This window comes from Idiotropiscis lumnitzeri, chromosome 21, assembly GCF_059441095.1.
Source record: "Idiotropiscis lumnitzeri isolate Australia: NSW breed Sydney's pygmy pipehorse chromosome 21, RoL_Ilum_1.0, whole genome shotgun sequence".
NCBI lineage: Eukaryota > Metazoa > Chordata > Actinopteri > Syngnathiformes > Syngnathidae > Idiotropiscis > Idiotropiscis lumnitzeri.
The window spans coordinates 6,929,418-6,949,601 of record NC_142411.1 but is presented as its reverse complement, the minus strand read 5'-3'; the positions used below and the strand labels follow the sequence as shown (position 1 = coordinate 6,949,601).

The 20,184-nt window shown below is 41.2% G+C and overlaps 3 protein-coding genes across 5 annotated transcripts; 1 reads left to right on the top strand and 2 right to left on the bottom strand.

Annotated features, from left to right (window-relative positions):
• Positions 1 to 49: 49 nt before the first annotated feature.
• On the bottom strand, positions 50 to 1,625 carry churc1 (churchill domain containing 1). Its single transcript, XM_088286643.1, has 4 exons — positions 1,461 to 1,625; positions 1,200 to 1,335; positions 984 to 1,054; positions 50 to 425 (listed from the first exon to the last, which is right to left on the bottom strand). Exons 1-4 carry the CDS (start codon positions 1,497 to 1,499, stop codon positions 333 to 335), a joined length of 339 nt encoding a protein of 112 aa, XP_088142769.1. The 5' UTR covers positions 1,500 to 1,625; the 3' UTR covers positions 50 to 332.
• Positions 1,626 to 1,827: 202 nt separating this feature from the next.
• LOC148316765 (zinc finger protein 106-like) lies at positions 1,828 to 11,043 on the top strand. Of its 2 annotated transcripts, XM_088286893.1 has the most exons (22): positions 1,828 to 1,938; positions 2,659 to 2,774; positions 2,869 to 2,930; positions 3,343 to 3,546; positions 3,622 to 3,703; positions 3,734 to 4,584; positions 5,266 to 5,626; positions 5,738 to 5,798; positions 5,899 to 6,053; positions 6,132 to 6,192; positions 6,935 to 7,694; positions 7,772 to 7,821; positions 8,175 to 8,326; positions 8,521 to 8,655; positions 8,739 to 8,855; positions 9,111 to 9,302; positions 9,417 to 9,479; positions 9,747 to 9,866; positions 10,133 to 10,204; positions 10,279 to 10,350; positions 10,663 to 10,809; positions 10,884 to 11,043. In XM_088286893.1, the coding sequence occupies exons 2-22, from the start codon at positions 2,661 to 2,663 to the stop codon at positions 10,938 to 10,940; spliced, it is 3,888 nt and encodes a 1,295-aa protein (XP_088143019.1). In that variant the 5' UTR covers positions 1,828 to 1,938; positions 2,659 to 2,660; the 3' UTR covers positions 10,941 to 11,043. The 2 variants fall into 2 exon arrangements, with proteins under 2 accessions (XP_088143019.1, XP_088143018.1); XM_088286892.1 differs by having other exon boundaries at positions 3,622 to 4,584.
• Positions 11,044 to 11,747: 704 nt separating this feature from the next.
• LOC148316764 (calpain-3-like) lies at positions 11,748 to 19,452 on the bottom strand. Of its 2 annotated transcripts, XM_088285560.1 has the most exons (23): positions 18,998 to 19,452; positions 17,842 to 17,911; positions 17,523 to 17,641; positions 17,117 to 17,250; positions 16,876 to 17,044; positions 16,554 to 16,637; positions 16,384 to 16,475; positions 16,153 to 16,230; positions 15,130 to 15,290; positions 14,825 to 14,991; positions 14,736 to 14,747; positions 14,100 to 14,308; positions 13,984 to 14,020; positions 13,642 to 13,665; positions 13,442 to 13,528; positions 12,917 to 12,994; positions 12,792 to 12,849; positions 12,659 to 12,723; positions 12,417 to 12,485; positions 12,276 to 12,354; positions 12,093 to 12,209; positions 11,956 to 12,014; positions 11,748 to 11,860 (listed from the first exon to the last, which is right to left on the bottom strand). In XM_088285560.1, exons 1-23 carry the CDS (start codon positions 19,331 to 19,333, stop codon positions 11,834 to 11,836), a joined length of 2,331 nt encoding a protein of 776 aa, XP_088141686.1. In that variant the 5' UTR covers positions 19,334 to 19,452; the 3' UTR covers positions 11,748 to 11,833. The 2 variants fall into 2 exon arrangements, with proteins under 2 accessions (XP_088141686.1, XP_088141684.1); XM_088285558.1 differs by lacking the exons at positions 13,642 to 13,665; positions 14,736 to 14,747; positions 14,825 to 14,991; ... (7 more) ...; positions 17,842 to 17,911; positions 18,998 to 19,452.
• Between the last annotated feature and the right edge of the window lie 732 nt (positions 19,453 to 20,184).

The window sequence follows — 20,184 nt, the reverse complement described above, 5'->3', positions numbered from 1 at the left end:
TGCTTGCATTTCAAGTAATGATCACTAAGTATAGTTAAGAAGATGACAGTTTAAAGGAACAAGTCAATATTTTATTTCATATTTTTTTTCTTATTTCATGTAAATTCAGGAATGCCTTAACATTTATTTACAGTGCACTGGTGAAAAGATGTTCACGATAAAGGCTGGTAAATAGTTGGATACAGAAATACTTGACTTAAAAATGTATAAAATTGTTTCTCCAAATGATCACAACCTTGATGTCAGCAGTATGTTTGTTTTAAGTTTAATGACCTTGTTCATGCCAATCCAGTAAGTCTTGTGTCATTCTGCAGTATCGTGTATTATGAGGTCTAGAAGAGAGAGGCGGTCTGTCGGGGGTCATCTGGCAACACACTGATGGAGTCCTCTGCCTTTCCGCACAGCATACAAAGCATCGTGTACTCCTGAACGATACAATATGAATGCACACATATGAGAGTGACCCAAAACCAGCCGAGTGACCAACAATTTCCCTTGAGGTGAATGTAAAATGTAACTACAATAAAATGATTCCAATTATGATGCAGTGCAAATTACAACACAGTAAAAGCAATACATTTCATCTAAGGGTTGTCCTCGCTTGGATCACAGTTGAGTCGGGAGGCACCCATACAATCATCCACACTTGCATTCACATCTATGGACAATTTGGGCTATAATTTACCAAAATGCATGTTTTTGGAAGGAATACCCTCACATGCAGGAAAGGAGAGAGACAGCCGTTGATGAACATTTGTTGAATGCTGGGAGAAGCACATCACATGCCACCCGAATCGGCCACGCTTCTTAAAGGACATTGTTTTTTTAATATTGTCATCACAATGTTGATTTTCACCAATCCTGGGCGGGTTTGGAACAATTATTTGCTGCTCGTGAAATGAATGGAGGCATAACACAACAAAGCACATTACATTGTAGTTATCTTTATATGTGTACCTCATTTTGATTTGTTTCCCACTTACCTGATATTCATCAACAACAGAGAATGTATATTCGTGCCTGGCGATGACATGATCACAGTTTTTACAAACATCTAGAAGAAAAACAATGTTTTTTAAAGGGTGGGTGTATTATAATGGTGCAATTATCATATATATTTCATATGAAATCAATGTAAAACGACTAACTGGACAATGGTATAAAAGGGACAAAGTATTCAATTACTCAAAAGGATTTACGGTCATAAGTGACAATCTCCTCTCCATCATCATCCTCTGTGTCTTTATTACAGATCAACACGAAGTCCCTGTGATGACATTTGGCACAGCCCAAGTAGTTCATAAGGTAGGAGCCATTTTCCAGACAAGTGCTTCCCTGAGCAGAAAAAAAAATAATTAAAGCGCTTAATGTAACGTATTATTGTCAACATCTGAATCGAGATCTCGGTGTCCATCCTAAATTATTGCGTTAGTATTTACAAAATCAGAATTTTAACGTACCCGATCGGGGTATTCTTTTTGCACACAGCCGTTGCACATTTTTACTTATTAAAAAAAAAAAGATAATTTGTGTTCTTTGAAAAGACTTAGTAGTTTGAAGCAAAGTGCGTCTTCCGCAAAGATAGACGCTTGCTCTCTTAGCATAGCATTACACTGGATACCGGAAGTAACACACTAAAAGAATTAGCATTTTCCGGGTTGGAACTTCCGGTTTTGTATTTTCCGAGTTATATCTTCCATTGCCTGTTACCAAAACACACACAAAAAAGTGAGATTATTTCGATTTTTATTTAAGAATTATTTTTTTCCCATTTTTATTTTTTTTAATGCGGAAAAAATACATTGGCCGTTTTGTCCAAAGGAGGGGGGATAGTTAACGTCATCCAACATGGCGGCTTCACAGCAATGCAGCTTATGACCATGTGAACGTTCATGTAGAACTTCTATTGGCATCTTTGATAGTGTATATAAGATTCCGGTAGGTGAAATTTGAGTTTGAGTTTTTACTTTGGCTGCCTGTATCTGAAGCTGTTTATGACAGGCGAATGTTTAGGCACTTTGACAAGTGTCGTTTGTTGAGTGCACATCAGTGTTTTTTTTGTGTGTGTTTGTTTTATTATTTTTGTTTAATATTGAGTCCCAATAAGACTTGGGTAGCATTGTAGCGGAATTTCTCAAATTGTCACTCCCCGTGTAGTCAAGCTAGCTACTCAGCCAAGATTGCCGGCCTCCTTGCGTGCTCGATGTGTATAATTCAAATAAATTACCAGAGTTTAGAATGTACAATATAAATGTTCATACTTGTTCATGAAATTTGATATTTCCCCCCCAAGTGTCTATTATGTTATCAGTCTAATTTCCCTTAGACCTACAAAATTAGTGCAGGCCGACGTAAAATTGTCTACGTTAGCATTGCTACTTTTTCTTTAACCAATCCGTTTTGAAATTAGCATCTGAGGGCCAACTAGCTGGCCCACAATAAGGTCAACATTTGGTTGGTCAAAGCAAAAATTGTTACAGCCAGGTTAAACTCACTAAACATTCTGGTTGCAACCTGCTCACATTACATTTAATAATAAGCATCTCTTCTAAGTGTGGTGTATTTTATTCAAACTCGTCATGCATTAACTGTCACTACTGAAACTCCAGGTTCCAAATGCAAGGCCCACTGCCGTTAACTAAATGGTTTCTTTTGCAGACATGGCAGCGTTTGGACCTTCTCATGCCATGGGCAATGAGTTCCAGCCCAAGAAAAAGATAAATAATCCAAAACATAATTACTGCATTCTGTGCCGAGAGATGCTTGCTAAATCAGTAAGTATCAATTTTCAGTTCATTTAAGATTAAATGATGCACATTTTATACTATGAGTGCAAGTGACGTGAGTCTGTGTGTGTTTCACTTGTAGTTAAGACACGACCATGTGCATAGTATGCAGCACCATAGAGAGCTGGACTTGGTGCTGGGCGGGTAAGTGACATTTTGTAGTAATTAATGGTACTTCTGCCTCACAGTTCTGATACTCAGAGTTCAAAATTGTATTATTATTTTTTATTCATTTGTTCTATGCGGTAAACCAATAAGCAGCTCATACTTGAACTGTTTTCACCTCTACTGCCTGACACTGAAGGCACCGTCTCCCCAGTGGAAGACAGAGGAGACCAAATTCTGTGCAAAAGTTATTGTTGAGACGGCAGAGCCCTGCTTATTTATATTGACTCTCAATCTCAGAATTGCCGACATCACACAGCACTTTACCAGGCTACGCCTCTTTAAGGCACCTCCTCATTTGTGTTCAAATAGGTTCATAATGTTTTTAGAGCTTAAGGAAAGAGTAAAAATTGTGCTTCTCTCTCATTACGTGGGTATCTTTTGTTCACAGCGCTCCATGTCACGATTGCCAGGCGTGTCAGATGTACTCCATGGGTCTAGAAGAGTACGCCCAGCACATCGGCACCCATAAACATCAAACCAATTTTCAGAATCTGATATGTAAAAATAAAAGGCCCTTTTCACTTTACAAGGGACTCACCCCGGAAATAATCAACAATATCTTCCTGAGAAACAAAACACTAAAACAGGAGAGGTACAATTTTAACCCGTTCGCTTTTTCGCTTTCAATTTCATGTACTAAGAATTCATGTACTTGATTTCTTCACAGGAGAAAAAAGTTACAAAAGCTGAAAAAACAAAATATTGAAGCCGAGACACCAAATGCCCATAATCAGGCTGGCAAGAAACAGGCAGCCCAGGAACAGGGAGCCCAGAAACAGGCAGCCCAGAAACAGGCATCCCAGAAACTGGGAGGCACTGGAAAGCAGCAGGTGATGAGTCAACATACTGGTCCCAATACATCCAAACAGCAGGCGCTGGGGCCCCAGCAGAAAGGCAACCACACTGCCATCATCCAAAAGAAAAAGCCTGCAGCGCAGCATATAGGCGCTAAAAGAAGTAGCTACCAACACAGGAGTCAAACATCGCAGCAGTACCCGTGGCCCTCGGTAGACCGCTTTAGCAACTACGGGTACCAGACTGAGGAGCTGGCCGAATTCACCAGTGATCAGCTCCCTGCTCGAGGGAGTGTCATCTTCAACCAGGATGAGCGTTGTGCATCGTCTGAACCAAACCAAAGTGTGAATGCCTCAAACTCGCAGCCTAAGCCCGTTCTCGGCCAAGACATGGATGTTACCACCATGCTTCGGGAAATTAGACGAGCGCTGGGTGTGCGAGAGCCGTGTAGGGCGGATCGTGAAGCCCGAAAGCAAAGCACTGAGGTGGAAGCGCGGCTGTCCGAGCTTTGCTCCTCACTGGAGACCCTCGAAAAGGATGTCATGGCGCGGCAGGGCATCGCCCCCGCCGCGGCTGGTGACTTGGCTGAACATAACGGCCTCGGGGCTTCGGCCAGCGTCACGTCCAGTCAGAATCCCGTTGGCTCCAAAACGAAGGTTCGGATCGCGCACAAAGCAGCCGCTGTTCAAAGGTCAGGAGAGGACTGTCTGAGAAAAGTAATCCCAAAGCTTACCCCAAAACCGACTTCTAAGGCTCCCGCCGTAACCGGGCAACGGTCTAAGCCAAGCTGGAGGCAAATGTTCAATGAGTCGAAGAGGAAAGCCGGGATGCCAAGGTGAGGACTTCAGAATCAGTACTTTTTTATCTTGTGACATGCTGGCTTCATCTGTTGCAAATCATTTCTGGCATTAATGTGACCTTAAACTCAATTGAGGTGAAAAAAAACTAAACACCAAATCTTTTTGGAAAGGAGAGGTAAAAATGACAAGTTTGCTTGCCCTCATCTCTATTCAAAATTAATCTGTTCGTCTCAAACATCAGCACAACACCTGCCACCATTTTAAGGCCCTCAAATTATGTTCTTGCGGCCTTTTTTTTTACTTATTTAAATTAAATAGACTTTGCAGTGGAGTAGAATCTAATTTTCAAATCAAAAGGCCGCAATTAAAAAAAAAAAAACCTCTGCCTCATTTCAGTAGTCTGATAGGCTTCACTTTTTATATACAAGCATATTTTATTTATTTATATGCTATCTAGATATGTTCAGTTTTTAAGAATTGTTCAAATGTTGAGTTGAAGTACATAAAATGTTTTTATTAAAATTAAAAAATGCTTGAAAGAGGACCTTTGGAAAAATTAATCACATATTAAATTGCAATCGAAATATTGAGAAGGGCGAAAAATGGACTTGCATTATTATTGAAAGTTATTCCACCCTATTTTACGTTGTGTCTTATTCCACGTGAAAGCTTTAAAGTGGTGGCATTTTTCTTAACCATCATGCTTCTGCCTGCAGGTTTGGAATGGAGTTGGGGAACTCTATACATAACAAAACTGCGTTTGAGCTGGGTGTCGACGAAGACCTGATACTCTCAGAAGGCTTCCACTGGGAATCGCTCTCCAATGCCAACATGCTGCTTCCTCCACCTCTTCCTCGCACTCCTCCATCTTGTCTCACTTCTACACCTCTTCCTCCTCCCCGTGGCACGACGCTGAGTGCGTCCCGTGAAGAGACCCCGACAATTGCGGGAATGCCTGATGAGGGGGCGTCTTTGACACTGGACACATGTGGTCCGACAGCGGCGGCGACCTTAGCAAAAGCTGAACCGCAGTATGAGAATAGTGGCGCCATCAAGAGGAAAATCCCACATCTGCAAGTGAGTTCATTAATTAATTCTAGCCTGTTTTTATGGCAAGGGATCCAATCAAGACTCAACTCTTTTGAGGCATTCTACTTTGCATTGAAGGAAATGTGTTTGTTTCTGCAGAATAATGGCGTTCCTGATATTGAAGCTGTTGTCAAAAGAAGGAAATTAAAGTTCGACAATGGTAATAAGAATGTCATAGTCCACATCTATTAGTAATAACGTTGTAATACCATGCTCAAAACCTAATTCCAACCTTTTCACTCTTTTCTTTCTCTTTATAGACCAGGACTCAATGGACAAGCTTTTGTCGGTGTCACTCAGGGAGGAAGAGCTGAGTCAATCGCTGCAGGATGTAGACAAGTCTCTGGTCCTCGCCCGCAACGCCTTGCAGGCGGCCTACGCCGAAGTACAAAGACTCATGTTGTTAAGGCAGCAGGTACCACGGCAGCAATGACGTGTGTCTACGTACGAGAGGAAAGTTTGCCATGCCCTGAATTTCTTTCTGCTGTCTTAGTGCACTGCGGAGGTGGACAGTCTGAGATCCAAGCGCATTGAGATACTGCAGAGCATGCAAGGTACTGCACTTTCAGATTTGATGGGCAAATTAGTCTGATTGTCCTATTAACAAGTGGAACTTTCAATTACGCAAACAAAATTGTTGGCACCCCTCTGTTAATGAATGAATAACCCACAATGGTCACAAAAATTACCTGAATCTGACAAAAATCATGGAAAATATAATTACCATATTTTCCAGACTATTAGCCGCTACTTTTTTCCTGGATTTTTAACCATTCGGCTAATACCATGGTGCAGCTGTAGATTTTTCTTTCACCAGTAGGGGCGCTCTTGCTAAATAAATCTAGATTTTTTTTTTTCTTTGGGTCTGTTCTGTTTGAATTAGCAAAGTTGTTGCTGTGTTAAAAGGCACTGTTTTAACAATCTGTTTATGTACCTTTATGTGCATTCACAGTACAAAATCGTTCTGTACATGCAGTAAACAACTATTTTTTTTTCAACATAGAAAACTGCGGTGTATACTCTTTTTTTATATTTATTTATTTTATTATTTATATATATATATATATATATTTTATTTTTTAATTTTTTGGGGTGCAAAAAGAGTTGCTGCGGTGTATATACAGGTGTGTCTCATAGTGCGTAAATTTCTGTAGGTTCCGTATCCTTTGTTTGCTTCTGTACTGTACTCTGTAGCAGAAAAATCTGAATGAGAAAAAACAAAAAAGTTCAAGTGCTTTAAACAATTAGTCAATTTTCCACTTGTCCCTTTCATAGATTTCTAATAATCTTTTCCAGAAGTGTATTCCGGAAGCTCTAGTGTGCAGCAGGTCGCCACGACCTCAGCAGCAGCATCTACGGACGCCATTCGTCCGAGTCCATCCTCCCTATCTTCTCCTACCGTCGTTGCCCCTCCCGCAAACACCCACCAAACTCCCGCCTCGACGTCCACGCCTTCCATCAGCCAGCCTCACTCGGCCTCGGTCGCCACAACACCCACGACGATGATAATCAAGCAAGAATCCACGATGGCGTCCGCCACGAGACAGCCGAGTCCTCAAATCCAAAAAGTCTCCTCACCTTCCCCCTCGCTTCCCACGGTGGCGTCTCCCACAGTAGTTCCGAACGATCAAACCATTGCAAAGGATCCAAATCAACTCAGTCCAGCCAGTTCGTTTTGCATGCAAAAGGTCCAAGTAAAGCTAGTTGACATGAAGCAGCAAACTGAAAGATTTCCAATAGAGAGCGTTATTCATACAAAGAAAGAACAGATTGAAGAACCTCTCTCCACAGAACCTGCAAAAGGAAAAGATGTCAAGCCTCTCTTTAAAAGAGATAAAAGTGCACCTGCTGCAGCAGTCATTGATATCAATGGCGATGACAATGCCGACTTGGAGGTGGTGGAGCCCAAAACGGTAATCATCAACATTGATGAATCCGACAATGAGGATTCATCTGATCCGCCTTCAAAGGTAGCAAGTCCTCAGGAGGTTCCTCCTGAATCTGTGAAGAACATCACTTCAAGCATCCAGCCGAATCAGCCCAAAACTTTTAAGATGTGAGCTTGCTGTTTTCAAATCACTATATTGTTGCCTAAATAGCTCTTAAAATGTGTCCTCTTTACCTTTTTCTTAGGAAAACGGAGAGTCATGTTGTGTTGGAAAGTGAAGCCTCTCCTCCGTCAGGTGGGTACCACGTGTCTTGTTTGTGTAAAATAAAATGAATACTATGACTTAACAGGAATTTTCATCCAATCAGTGTTGCGTTGAGTGCATTATAATCATTTTCAATTTTTCATTATAGTTAGTTTTGACTTTTTTTAAAATTCAGTTAGTTTTAATAAATTTAATATAAACTTGAAAATGTGTCATTTTCTGTTAGTTTTAGTATTTTTAGTTTTTTTTGTTGTTTTTTTTAATCTGGTGTAGACTGCTTGCTAAATCTAAGATTAAAAAAAAAAGCCACTTAATATTGAGTGATAAATAAATTCAACTTCAATTCTCAGTTTCCTTTTATAACATCGCTACTCTTATTTCAGAGGCTGTTGATGTTCCCGGAGACAAGGAGGCGATGCAGCCAGCCTTGGGATCCTTCTCGAAGCACACGGCCGCCGTGCACTGTCTGCAAGTCCACGAAGGCATCTTGTACACATGCTCTGCGGACAACACGGCGCGGGCTTACAGTCTGGCGGTACAACAGCAGTCATTTATTAAGATAGATAATTTATTATGTGAGGGATATTAAATTGTCACAGCAGCGATATTCACGCACAAACATTGGTGGTCTTTAAAAAAAATTCTAATTTAATTTGAACAAAAAAAATAATGAAAATGCTTATTCTACTGTCACATATTATGACACTTATTCACATTTCCCTCCCACAGAACCGCGAATGCCAAGGAGTGTTTGAAGGCCACACGAACAAAATCAACTGTCTGCTGGTCTCCTCTTCCCCAAACGTGTTAGCCAGACTCTACACCGGCTCCAGTGACAAAACTGTTCGCATCTACAGCATAAAGGTACAAAGCATCAGGACAGGCCTGTCCGTGCAAATCTGCATGTCCTTCAAAATGACCTAAACTTGTTTTTCGCTTGCCACCAGTCTAAGAGGTGTCTGGAGACCATCTCACTCGCTGACAGGGTGCTGTGTTTGCACATGGCTTGGAACACCGTTTTTATTGGCCTTGCCAATGGGTCAGTGGCCACCTATGATTTAAAGGTAAACTATTCCTAAACAATTTTTGCAGAATGTTCTTTAAGCAATTTCCATATGGAATTGCGCTCGTGCACGAAAGTGTATTCTGTGTTGCCAAATTAGCAACTTGGTGTCTGTATTATTTTTTATTGATTTCCATATAACCAGAATTTTTTTATTTTTTAATTTTAAATCAAATTAATTTAGAAAATTAAAAAAGTAATTATAAATTAATTTTCATTTTTCCATTTTGAATGATATCAAACTTCCTGTATGTAGACTTCCAAACCGCTGGATGTCTTTGAATGCCACGGCCCCCGAGGGGTAAGCTGCCTGGGCACGTCGCAGGAGGGCGCTCGTCGAGTGCTGCTGGTCGGCTCCTACGACAGCACCATCAGCGTACGAGACGCCAAGAGCGGTTTGCTTTTGCGCTCGCTGGAAGGCCACACCAAGACTGTTCTCTGTATGAGGGTGAGGGGACAGCTTCCTGAAAATGATGCAACCATCTATTTTGTATCCATTAGCAGCTTTCGCCTTTGAAAGCTGACTTTAGGTGAGAGGACTTGCGTTACTTATGTTTTCCAGGTGGTGAATGACTTGGTGTTCAGCGGCTCCAGTGACACGTCTGTTCATGCTCACAACATCCATGTCAGTATAACAGATAAAAAGTGTCAGATTTATTTTAAAAATGAATAAATTACTATTATCGCTATTATTATTATTTAACGCTCAATGTCTTAAAATAAATCAAATGCCTTGATTATTAATTTTAACATCATTTTATTAAAGGTAATGACAGCAATTTTGTAATTTACGGAAGTCTTTGCAGCTCTCAGTTTTCAAAAGTTTGGTGACCCCCGAACCGTCCTTTCATGTTCGTCGTCCTGCCTCTGTTTCTGTTTTCTGCCCATGTAGACGGGTGAGTTAATACGGATCTACAAGGGTCATGGTCACGCTGTCACGTCAATCGTCATCTTGGGGAACGTGATGGTGACCAGCTCTCTGGACAAGCTGATTCATGTTTATGAACTCCAGGTGGGAAATACGTATTTAAAAAAAAAAATTTAAAGAAATCTTCATTGTGAGGTATATGTTCTAAATCCACCTGCTATAATAAAAATCTGCAGTACAGAGAGACCACACATTTTTACCCGGGGCCTGGTTGGCTGGCGTATGACGTCTGTGTTTGAGCTGTGCTAGTGTTATTGGTGAACTTCACGGCGGTGAAGATGGTTTGTTTGTGTTGTAGAATTTCACCATTTATGTAACATTTATCCATGACTGTCTATGTTGCTTTGTAGACTCACGACCGCTTGCAAGTGTACGGTGGCCACAGTGATATGGTGATGTGCATGGCCGTTCACAAGAGCGTGGTAAGTGGACTTTAACGGCAGCCGTTTGGCTCTGATTCGCCGTCGTTTCACTCTGTCTCGCTCGTTTCATACAGATCTACACGGGTTGTTATGATGGAAGCGTTCAAGCTGTGAAACTCAACCTGATGAAGAATTACCGCTGCTGGGTAAGAGCCCTCGTTTAGGATCGTAAAGCTCTTCTGGACTTCTGGATGATTGTGTCACAATTTTTTGGGGAATGAATTGTAGTGGGATCATATTTGTGAAGTACCAAGAAACACAGGAAATATTTTATGCGGTTTGGGTTAAAAGAAAAACTCACAAAAAGTGGGGCCAGCAAAATAAAAAAAAAATAATCGACAATGATGAAAAGACAACCTCCATAATCCTGCATGTGCAAGGATTTTTTTTCGTAGCGCTCGCAGGACACTTTCTTGAAACCATCTGATTCTTTTCCGTTCCTTTTGTGTTCATGGCAGTGGCAAAATTGCTGTCTGATTTTTGGCATGGCCGAGCACCTGTTCCAGCACCTCGTCCGAGACCACTCTAACCCTAATCATCAGGTGGTTAATTGTCGTTGGAGAGGATGCAGCGGGTTTTTTTCCACTCAGCTGGCAGTCAAGGAGGTAATGTGACACACAGAGGGTAGCGGTCATCATGTCCTTCATATTCCGAATGGCACGTGTTTTGTTATCTGCAGGAGGTTCCTGGGCACATGCAAAGTCATGTGGATGTGGACAGTAAGGTGGAGTCATGAGGAAAGGTGCGCTGAGGCCGCGGTTGCCTTCATTTCTTCCATTTTATCATGTCCTGTACCCCTACAGTCACGCTATTCAGAGCCCAAATGAACACATGATGAAGTGTTTGTTGCTTCTGTGTCTTCTGTTATTTGGGCAAATCTGTGGGGTCTTTTTTTTTTCTTGAATAGTATTGTTGATTCTCAGATGTTTTTTGGGGGGGGGTGTTCAAATAAGCGTTGATTGTTCGGAGTGTGAAATGAACATGTACAGAACGACAGCTCGTTTTCTAGGAATAAAAACAGGACAAAAATAAAATGGTTCTACTACATTGTTATTACACAGGAACATTTTAAATATCGGGATGATCTTGAACAATCTCAAATGAGTGGGGAGTTGTTTTACTGATATTGAGACACACCTTTTAATCAATGAACTAATCAGTCACGGCACAATTTTTATAAGTCGGAAACTTCCTATAAGAATAAATGTGAATCAACCAGATTCTATGGAAATTGTGTTCTGGTTGGACAATAATGAAAACAAGTGTTGAATGTCTTGGCTGGTGGAGTCCCTATTTGATTTTAAGAAGTACCCAAAAATACCGTATTGGTTTATATGGAATAGGCGCAAAATGTTTTACCAAACAACAAAATTAGATTTGTTCATCATTAACACCACCAACCACCATGATGTATTACACGTTTATAATGAAATACAATAAACAATCATGTTCACCAAACAAAAGGCTTTATTCCCTCTTGGCAATATTGTCCCAGACTCTCTTAAAAGACCAACAAACAGTAATAACATTGCTTAATCCCATACATTTTTACAAAATCAGAAGGCGCAGTGACATTTGTCTATTAAGACTTGCTCCTTTGTAGACAGGCTGGGTCATACGTGGAGATTTTTATGAGTACATGGTCAGCTGAAGCCACTAAAAGAAAAACGCACCACTTAAGCACTCTGAGGTAGATAAAAGCTCCAGGCCACTAAACATGCCGTCAAATTTTGAATAGGCTGCCGGCTTACCTCCAGCACATTGAGTTTGATTAATCCATCTCCATCCTTGTCAAAAGCATTGAAAGCCCCTACAGGAAGTACAGAACACTCATTTGCATAAATATCCCCATGCACATTTTTAACAATCTCGCGCAATGTATACATACTGAACATGCCCTCCAGTCTGACGAAACAGCAGATGTAGCTGTCAAAGTCGATGTTGAGGTGCTTGTCTGCGTAGCGCATGGCGATGATGTCATACAACTGTCTGTTGAGGTGGAGGCCTTCATGGCCAAAAACGTACAGGGGATGAGATTGTCAAAGAAATGAATCGAGGTATTTTTGCTCACCTGCATCATTAACAGCGTTTCTCATTTCAAAACTGCTGATGGAGCCAGATTGTTCTTTGTCGTAACCTTTGAAGATCCCCTGCGAACCCGCATCGCGTTTTTAAAAGCATGTCATAGTCAATAAGAAGAAAATGAACATACATGCCATTGTTTAATTTTTCTCCACAAGTGTTTAAACTCCTGGAGATTTAGTTTTCCTGTCCCGTCTGTCTGCAATTTGGCTCAGTTATGGAAAAAGGTAGTGAGAGAAATAACGTGATTTATCTTGGTCACGTTTTCTTTCTAAAAGTTGCGTGTGAAAGGGTGTGAAGACTTTTTATATCTACTGTACATACCTGCTTATTTATTTACCACTCATGACACCAGCATAGTGTTAAGGATACATCCATGAGAGCAATCATACTGCGACACGTCTCCAGGCTGAAACCCTCCATGGTCTTTTCGTGCACTGCAGGCAAAGACGCGTAGCTTGAGCGAGGGTCACCTGACGGGATATTTTTATCGACGTCAACTCACATTTGGAGACCACGTTCTTCATAATGGTCTGGAGCTCCTTGGCACAGATCTGCATATCCTGACAGGGCGGATCGGTTGATTGTTAAACACAATATCTCAGGCGGAAATAAAGTCTGCTCGCTTACCTCGCCAGCTATTTGTTTGTAAATGACACGGAACTGTTTTTCCTCTTCAGTCTCTTCCTCGGGCTGAAGGAGTTTTTTCTGGTCAATGTAAGAAAATAACGATTTCTATCACATACTGATAATAGTTTTGACAGATACAATCAATTTATCGACCTGCAGAACTGTTAATCTGTACCGCAGTGGTCCCCAACCTCCGGGTTGCGGCCCAGTACTGGTCCACGGGCCACTTTTGGACACATGCATGTGTGCTTAATGTGAGTTAATGGACTATTTACGAGGTTGCTGTGCACTGTGTAGTATATAAATGTCACCTGTTGGGTTAGTGAGAAAAAAAAAACAGCTGTTGGAGTCACTTGAGCTCAGCTGGCAGGCAGGTCACAATTCTTTTATCCCCAGCGATGTTATTTGACCCACTCCAGATTACATTTCTGAGCCATAAATGACCCAGGGTATAGCCAGCTACGTGCTGCATGGAAACTATGAATAAGCAATCCTCGCTTTTAGTTGGCAAGAAAACAAAATTACTTTAGGCGTCTTCTTCTTCTCTCCTTGAATACCGTCGTGCAGGATTTCTTTGTTGGCGAACGCTCGATCGGACACGTACACAATCGGCTGGAAAATTAAATGAGATGTATTGAGGAGTTAATTATTGCATCATCGTGGCTTCCGTTATCTGATTAGATGTGCAGTCGTTGCAAAATGTCAGTGGTGCTCACATGCTTTACCTTGGCTTTTCTTTTCTTGTCTTGCTGTTGATCGGTAAGACAAGGACGGTGAGATGAAACAGATTAGTTGTGAGGTAGCAATGTCATGAGTCAAGAGATGCTACACAACCACGGAGAAAATGTATTGGGACGCCCCTCACCCCAAGTCCAGCTAATAAGATTAAGTAGTATCGAAAATGGCTGGATGGGAGAAGTAAAGAGTAGGTGTCGCGATACTTCCTCCATGTCGGATGAAAATCAGACATGATGGTGAAGTTAGACTCAATTAGGCCTACACTAAAATGAAGCTTTGCGTGATTCACGGCACGATCAATACACTATAGGCACAATCATAGGACGAACCCGAGTTTGCTCTGTCCCGATGTTGTTCTCCGCTTCCCTGTCAAGGACATAAAAAGACGTGAATTACCATGAAGTTGATGTCATGGTAGTCACCAATGCGCGGCGGACGTCCTTACTCTGAGGTGCTCCTGTTCTCGGAAAAGACCCTCAGAATGAACTGACCCTCTTGATGAGGTTCAAACGTAGTGGGGATGACCACATATTCTCCTGGGGGCAGCCTGACGCGTTCTGTGATTTCGCGCAGATTCATGTAATGTTTGCATTTGGCCTTGGAGGCGTTATAAAGGAAGAAGTCCTTCTGGAGATGTCGGTTCCGGCCGCACATCTGAGATACCAAGGAAGAATGTCATCCAACACTTAATTCTTTTGAACACTCTTAAAGGTGTACTCAAGATGGTAGGACATTTTTTTTGTAGTAGACTCTAATACAGGGGTGGGCAAACTTTTTGATTGGCAGGCCACAATGGGTTCTAAAATTTGAGAGAGGGAGCAGATGGATGGAGTGTTTTGGTAACCTCACCTCATCTGGGAAAAAAATTACATTTAATTTTAAATGAAATTGAACAAAAGCATTACAACAAAATATATTTAGAAAATAAAACATTAACAAGGTTTATTCATTTAATTTTTTTCAAGTTCGGCGGGCCGGATTAAAATGTCCAACGGCCCGCATAGGGCCCCCGGGCCGTAGTTTGCCCACACCTGCTCTAATACATTGTCATTGGTCGAGAAATTCACTGCTGGTTGCGTACCTCTTTTGGCACCTGCAAAACAACAAAGAGAAAATCAGCTGTTTGATTCCCCCTTCCGGATAGCTACAGTCAGGTGACGCAATCGTTACCTCATAAATAGAAAATCCTATCGTGAGGAACCTGGGCCCGAGTTGCTTCTGAATGCGCCGACCTTTCTGCATGAGCGCCACGACCACGGTGCAGAGTTCCTGCGAGTCCTCCGGGTCGTCGTCCTCATACAGCTGCAAGTGATATTGAGGGTTGGTCCAGAAGGTATCTGTCAAAAATAGCATGTCAATGAGTATATGAGGATATCAGAATGCAATATGTGTGTATTATGTTTGGTATTGTGTGTTAGCATTAAGCTACAATAATTTCATTGGACAAAATTTGGTCAATTACTTGACTTCACCACCTGGGAAATTCCGACATCCCCCCGCTGAGCTGCCTCGGACCCATCGACCCTCGTTGACCGACACGTTCCAGCTGTGCCTTTCATCGCCCTGTAGCGTGTCGGGGGTCAGGTTGCAGATCTCCAGCTTGGTGTAGTTCCTCTTGAAGTCGTCAAAGGACATCCTGGGCGGGGATGTAAAAAGAGGAGGCTTCATGTAGTGTTTTTCTTAGCACTAAATAATATTTAGCTTTACAATCTGAAGTCAAGTTGTTGATACCCTGGTTTATAATAAGGAGAATAGTATATCTGTTGTTGCCATGGTGATTCTAGATCACATGTTGGTCTATACGGCAATATTGTTGGATCCAGGACATTGGTCATGTTTTGTTAACGCATGCATTTTTTTCTACAATGTACAATTATTGTTATTATGATATTATTCTTTTCACTCCGCTCCAAATACTGCTTAGCCAATGGCGAGTCTAGCTTTCGTTACCATGACGACCAGCGCTTGAGCGTTGGACAAGAGTGGCTATTAGTTTCAGAGCGTAAGGAAAAGTAAGGGCGCATGAAGACAAAAAAAAAAAAAAGCATTTTCATTTGGGGAAGCAGCACTTCATATGCTTATTTATTGCATGATATAATTGGTTGATTTCTTCTGAAGTGACTGATAAAATTTTGGTAAAATAAACATCTTTATGGAGTACATTATACATTTGTGTATTGAAATTAAACAAATATGTAACAAAAATGAAATGATTTTTTTGTATTACATAATTGGCTAATTTATCATATTAATTTTTATTATAATATTCATATATTATATTAATAACAATATTCATAATTTTTTTATTATTAAACAATTATTTTTCCACCACCTCATTTATGAATGACCTGGCTAATATGACTCTTGAACACAAAAATCTGCCCACCCCTTGTTAAAATATTTTTTATAATATTGCATTTCCCCAAAATTTTACATTTAATAGCTACACTGGTATTGCTTTGGGTACAAACAAATGAGTGAATATGAACTTTACTTACCAGAACTCACTTTCCTCAACAGTTTGCTTTTTAAGGTTGTCCCTGTCTGCAATGGAAATCGTGGCCCATTCCTTTGAACTGTGAAAAAAAACAACAAAAGAAATACACCAAACATAAACAGTCGAGCTGGTGTCACTTTGTGATTTCAGCACCTTCACTACATTCTGTATTTCATGCAAGAAGAAAAAAAAAAAGACACATTATAGGCACAAACGATTTTCCAGATTTTACTTAGCGCTCCAAGGTCCCTTCCATAGAACTCGGCCCCAGGGATTGCGCAAGCGGATTAGAGGAATTTTGCTGTCCTTTCCAAACTCGTCACACTAGAAAAAAAAAAAACAGCATTTCTCAAGATCATTTTATCTAATTGGAAAAAGAAAATACATGTGCGCTGAATTTACCTCCTCCAGGGCTATGATGGAGTAGGCGTGTCCCCGGACCAGTCCAAGTTCAGTTTTAGACTCCATTTCGCTTGGGGAGGTAACCTGGGCAACATAGTTTCGGACTTAAAGGACATTTTCAACATCTGCCAAGTGTGCAAGTGTGAAGATGATTGTTTCACTTGTTGGTTGGAAAAAAATCCACAATAAATTCAATTCAATGCAGATAGAGGACTTTATATGCAGTGATGGGAAGTAGTTTTGTTTTCTTTTTTTGCAAATTGTGTAAAAATACATATTCCTCCTGGCCCAGGGGTTTAAAAAAAAATCTTTACGCACTCACATCGATAGAGCAGCCCATCAGCGAGCCTCTCTGCAGCGCCTTCTTCATGATCTTGTAGATCTCTTTCGGTGCCTCAGACAACTCAAAGAACTCCGTGACTCCTCCTGTGAAGTCCTCCATGGCTTCAAGAGTGTTGCCGCCTCTCAGGGCCTCGTAGGAGCCATTCAGCCTGCGAGAGCGCCCCGACGTTACAGAAATCAATCCTCATCTTTCGGATGGTGTTTGTTGGCTTTGTTCTTACTTGGCATAGGCTTTTTCTAAGAGAGCGCTCCAGAATTCGTTCTCTCTGAAGGATTTGGTGAACACCAGCCGGTTGTTGTAGGTGGGGATGCGGTCGTCAACAACCACATCGATCCACTCGCCATAGCGCCAAAACTGAAGGCAGAATGCATCAAAGGATAAATTCTTGTCAATTCTTTTTAGGTGATTTTTTTTTATTTTATTATTTATATACAATATAATTTCGGACAGTATAAATATTTTAAAATGTTGTAATTCCCAATGGTTTATTTTAGTTTAATTTATTCTAAATACAATTCCACCACAATGACACAACTTGCAAATTAAAAAAAAAAAATTTAAAAACCTGCCCATGTGCAATGTTATTTATGTTTATTCAAAGTCAGAGAGCGCTGAATTCGAACAACCTGGAAATGGAAGATTCCGGCATAGTTTTCTGTGAAGTTCTGATCCCGAGGAATCACTCTGTAGAGAAGCTTCTCGTTCAGAGTCAGACAGGCGATGGCGGCCAGCAGCCAGCAGTCACCTATCACCCGCAGATACAAACAAACATTTTTTTTTTAATTCTTAATTGCTGTAGAAAACTATTGTAGGGTAGTAACGGGAAAACACACACTTTGCAAAAAAAAAATACATTTAAAAAATGGCTGCTCCTGTCGAATTTTTTTGGTGCCAATTTTGTGCATGCGTGATGCAGAGCTATTTGCGAAGTTGTTTCGACATTACCCAACTCTCCCTGACAGATGTCCGTTCTGCTTGCTTCATCCACAATGAATTGAGGGTTTTCACATATTTCCTGTCATGGAAGAGAAACAAAAGAGTCGTTCATGCCTGAACTGCAACCGTATTAAACGCACACACATGTCAAAAATGTCGCATTTTTTGATTACAGCTGACTTCGTCTGCTATTTTGAAATAGAATCCGCTGCAATTAAAAAGTAAATCTAAATATGACATTTGCTGTCACTGATAAGACGAGGGTGTAACTCCTGCAACCCAAACCCCAGCTGGGACCGCTGAACGGCTCGCCTGCATTTGTCACATATTCAGAGGCAAGCAGCTATTATGGCGTTCTCGAGGTCATCACCTCGAAATGTTGTCTTAAATCCAGACCGGCTAGCAACTGTTTCCTACAGTCCACATCTCGGTTACGTCTGCCGTGTGCACCTGATTGGAACAAATCCCTTTCGTGCGTGGTTTGCCATGAATGTAAAAATGTAACGAATATAGGACATACTCCCTAGATGGGATTCATATTTCTCTAATACCGAGTGGGGGGGGGCATCCATGTGTAATTAAGGTGAAATATTACACGACATAAGTGGTATTATTAGTAGCGCGAAACTACTTGAGCACACGTTCATATGTTTACCAGCGCTCTCGCAGGCCACAATATTAGGTACACATGCACACTCTAATAATATCCAGTGCAAAAAAAAAAAGACTTAATAAAACATGTTTTTTTGTTGGAAGAATTGCATTGCGTGATGCTGAGATTGATTACTATTATTCAACTGGGTCATTATTCTAGAAACTACACAGTATGATGCAAACTGCAGCTCTAATAATTAACATATTGTTAAGTGAAAATAAATATTTATATTTATATTTATATCAAAAATATTCTTTTAACAAATGCATTCATTGATAGTAAGTAATATTTTGTAGCAGGATTGCACACAGGACCAAGAAAATATGCTTTTACTGCTGCTAATATAAAAGAAATGCAACACTTTTACCACACGAATGTAGTCACTCTGATGGCATTTAGGTTTGAAATGAAGACATTCAGCATCACACTCTGTTGGCGCACATGAGAACCCACATCTCCATGCAGACGTGTCACCATGACACCCTGAGTGATGAGAGAGCGTTCACTCACCGAGGGTCGTTTCCACACAAACTTCATGGGGGGCTTATGGTGGCTGTAGAAGAGTGAGGAGTCGCAGGCCGGGAAAAGAGGGTCCTCGAAGAGCACCTTCTTCTTCGCGTATTTGTCTCGCAGCTCCATGAAGGTCTTGAGACGCTTGGCATCCCTGACGGCCTCGTTCCTGCTCAGGATGGCCGAGTAGATGGAGTTGGCTCCGGCTAAGGGGTAGTCTACCTGTTCGTCGGGCGCCTGAGATGCTTCCGTTTCTTCAAGCACTCGCACGTTTGTGTCCTCCACGAGAGGCAGTTTACGACCCTGACCCTGGTCTTCCATATTCTCTCCACTCATTCCTATAGATAGCGGCGGGGATTTCAAGCTCGAAATACTTAGCTGTCGTTGAGACAGTGCATCAACTTGTAAAACCTGTCCAAGGAAGTGTCCTATACAGCTCCGGTGATCCCTCTTAGTTCAAGTTATCCGCTGTAAATAGAGACACCCAAGTAAACTGTCACACTCTTGGGCGCTGGACCTAAATATAGACCCCTTACAAGGAGGGGAGGAGGCTTCTGGTGGGCTCGCTCCAAATATACACACCAGGCGAAAGAGACATGGTTGACACAGCATTTGTGAACAATACATGAACCTCTTGACCTCAGTAACTGGACTAACACCAACAAAATACTACCTCACAAATAATGAAATATGCACTTCGAGTTGACACAATGCAATTAATAGGCACCCATGGCTTTTACCACTAATTAATCGACTAATAATTCAAAATCTAAGAAAAATACAAAAAATGGGACCTTGAGCAGGAAATATATTACACAAATTCCATCCATCCATTTGGTATCATGCTTACCCTCATAGGGGTCAAGGGTGAACTGGAGTCTATTCCAGCTGACTTTGAGTGAGAGGCATTGTACATTCTAGACTGGTTGCCAGCCGATCACAGAGCACATTTAGAACTCCATTGATAAACACATTAACCTTCCTTGTACTCTGCAGTTGATCAGTTATCAGAAAGATCTTATTATGGTCTCGTTTTAATATACTGCATTTATAATAGTACATTAACACCAGGTGGTAAATCAACGACTTTAACTACCTGATAATGGTTTGTGATTGAATGAAATACCAAACTTTACAGTAGTATTCACTTTGCATAGGTATATATACATTTATGCCTGGACACCCTT

Bases quoted from the DNA above. Each gene is read 5' to 3' on its own strand.
- LOC148316764 (XM_088285560.1), bottom strand. From the start codon at position 19,333: ATGAGTGGAGAGAATATGGAAGACCAGGGTCAGGGTCGTAAACTGCCT. The intron at 13,666-13,983 runs GTTCGTCCTATG...ACCGATCAACAG, and splicing joins TCGGGACAGAGCAAACTCGG to CAAGACAAGAAAAGAAAAGC. The intron at 11,861-11,955 runs GTAAGCCGGCAG...TTTTTCTTTTAG, and splicing joins TCAAACTCAATGTGCTGGAG to TGGCTTCAGCTGACCATGTA.
- churc1 (XM_088286643.1), bottom strand. From the start codon at position 1,499: ATGTGCAACGGCTGTGTGCAAAAAGAATACCCCGATCGG. The intron at 1,336-1,460 runs GTACGTTAAAAT...TTTTCTGCTCAG, and splicing joins AAAAAGAATACCCCGATCGG to GGAAGCACTTGTCTGGAAAA. The intron at 426-983 runs GTAAGTGGGAAA...TGTATCGTTCAG, and splicing joins CTGTTGTTGATGAATATCAG to GAGTACACGATGCTTTGTAT.
- LOC148316765 (XM_088286892.1), top strand. From the start codon at position 2,661: ATGGCAGCGTTTGGACCTTCTCATGCCATGGGCAATGAGTTCCAGCCC. The intron at 3,547-3,621 runs GTACAATTTTAA...ATTTCTTCACAG, and splicing joins AAAACACTAAAACAGGAGAG to GAGAAAAAAGTTACAAAAGC. The intron at 10,205-10,278 runs GTAAGTGGACTT...CGTTTCATACAG, and splicing joins TGGCCGTTCACAAGAGCGTG to ATCTACACGGGTTGTTATGA.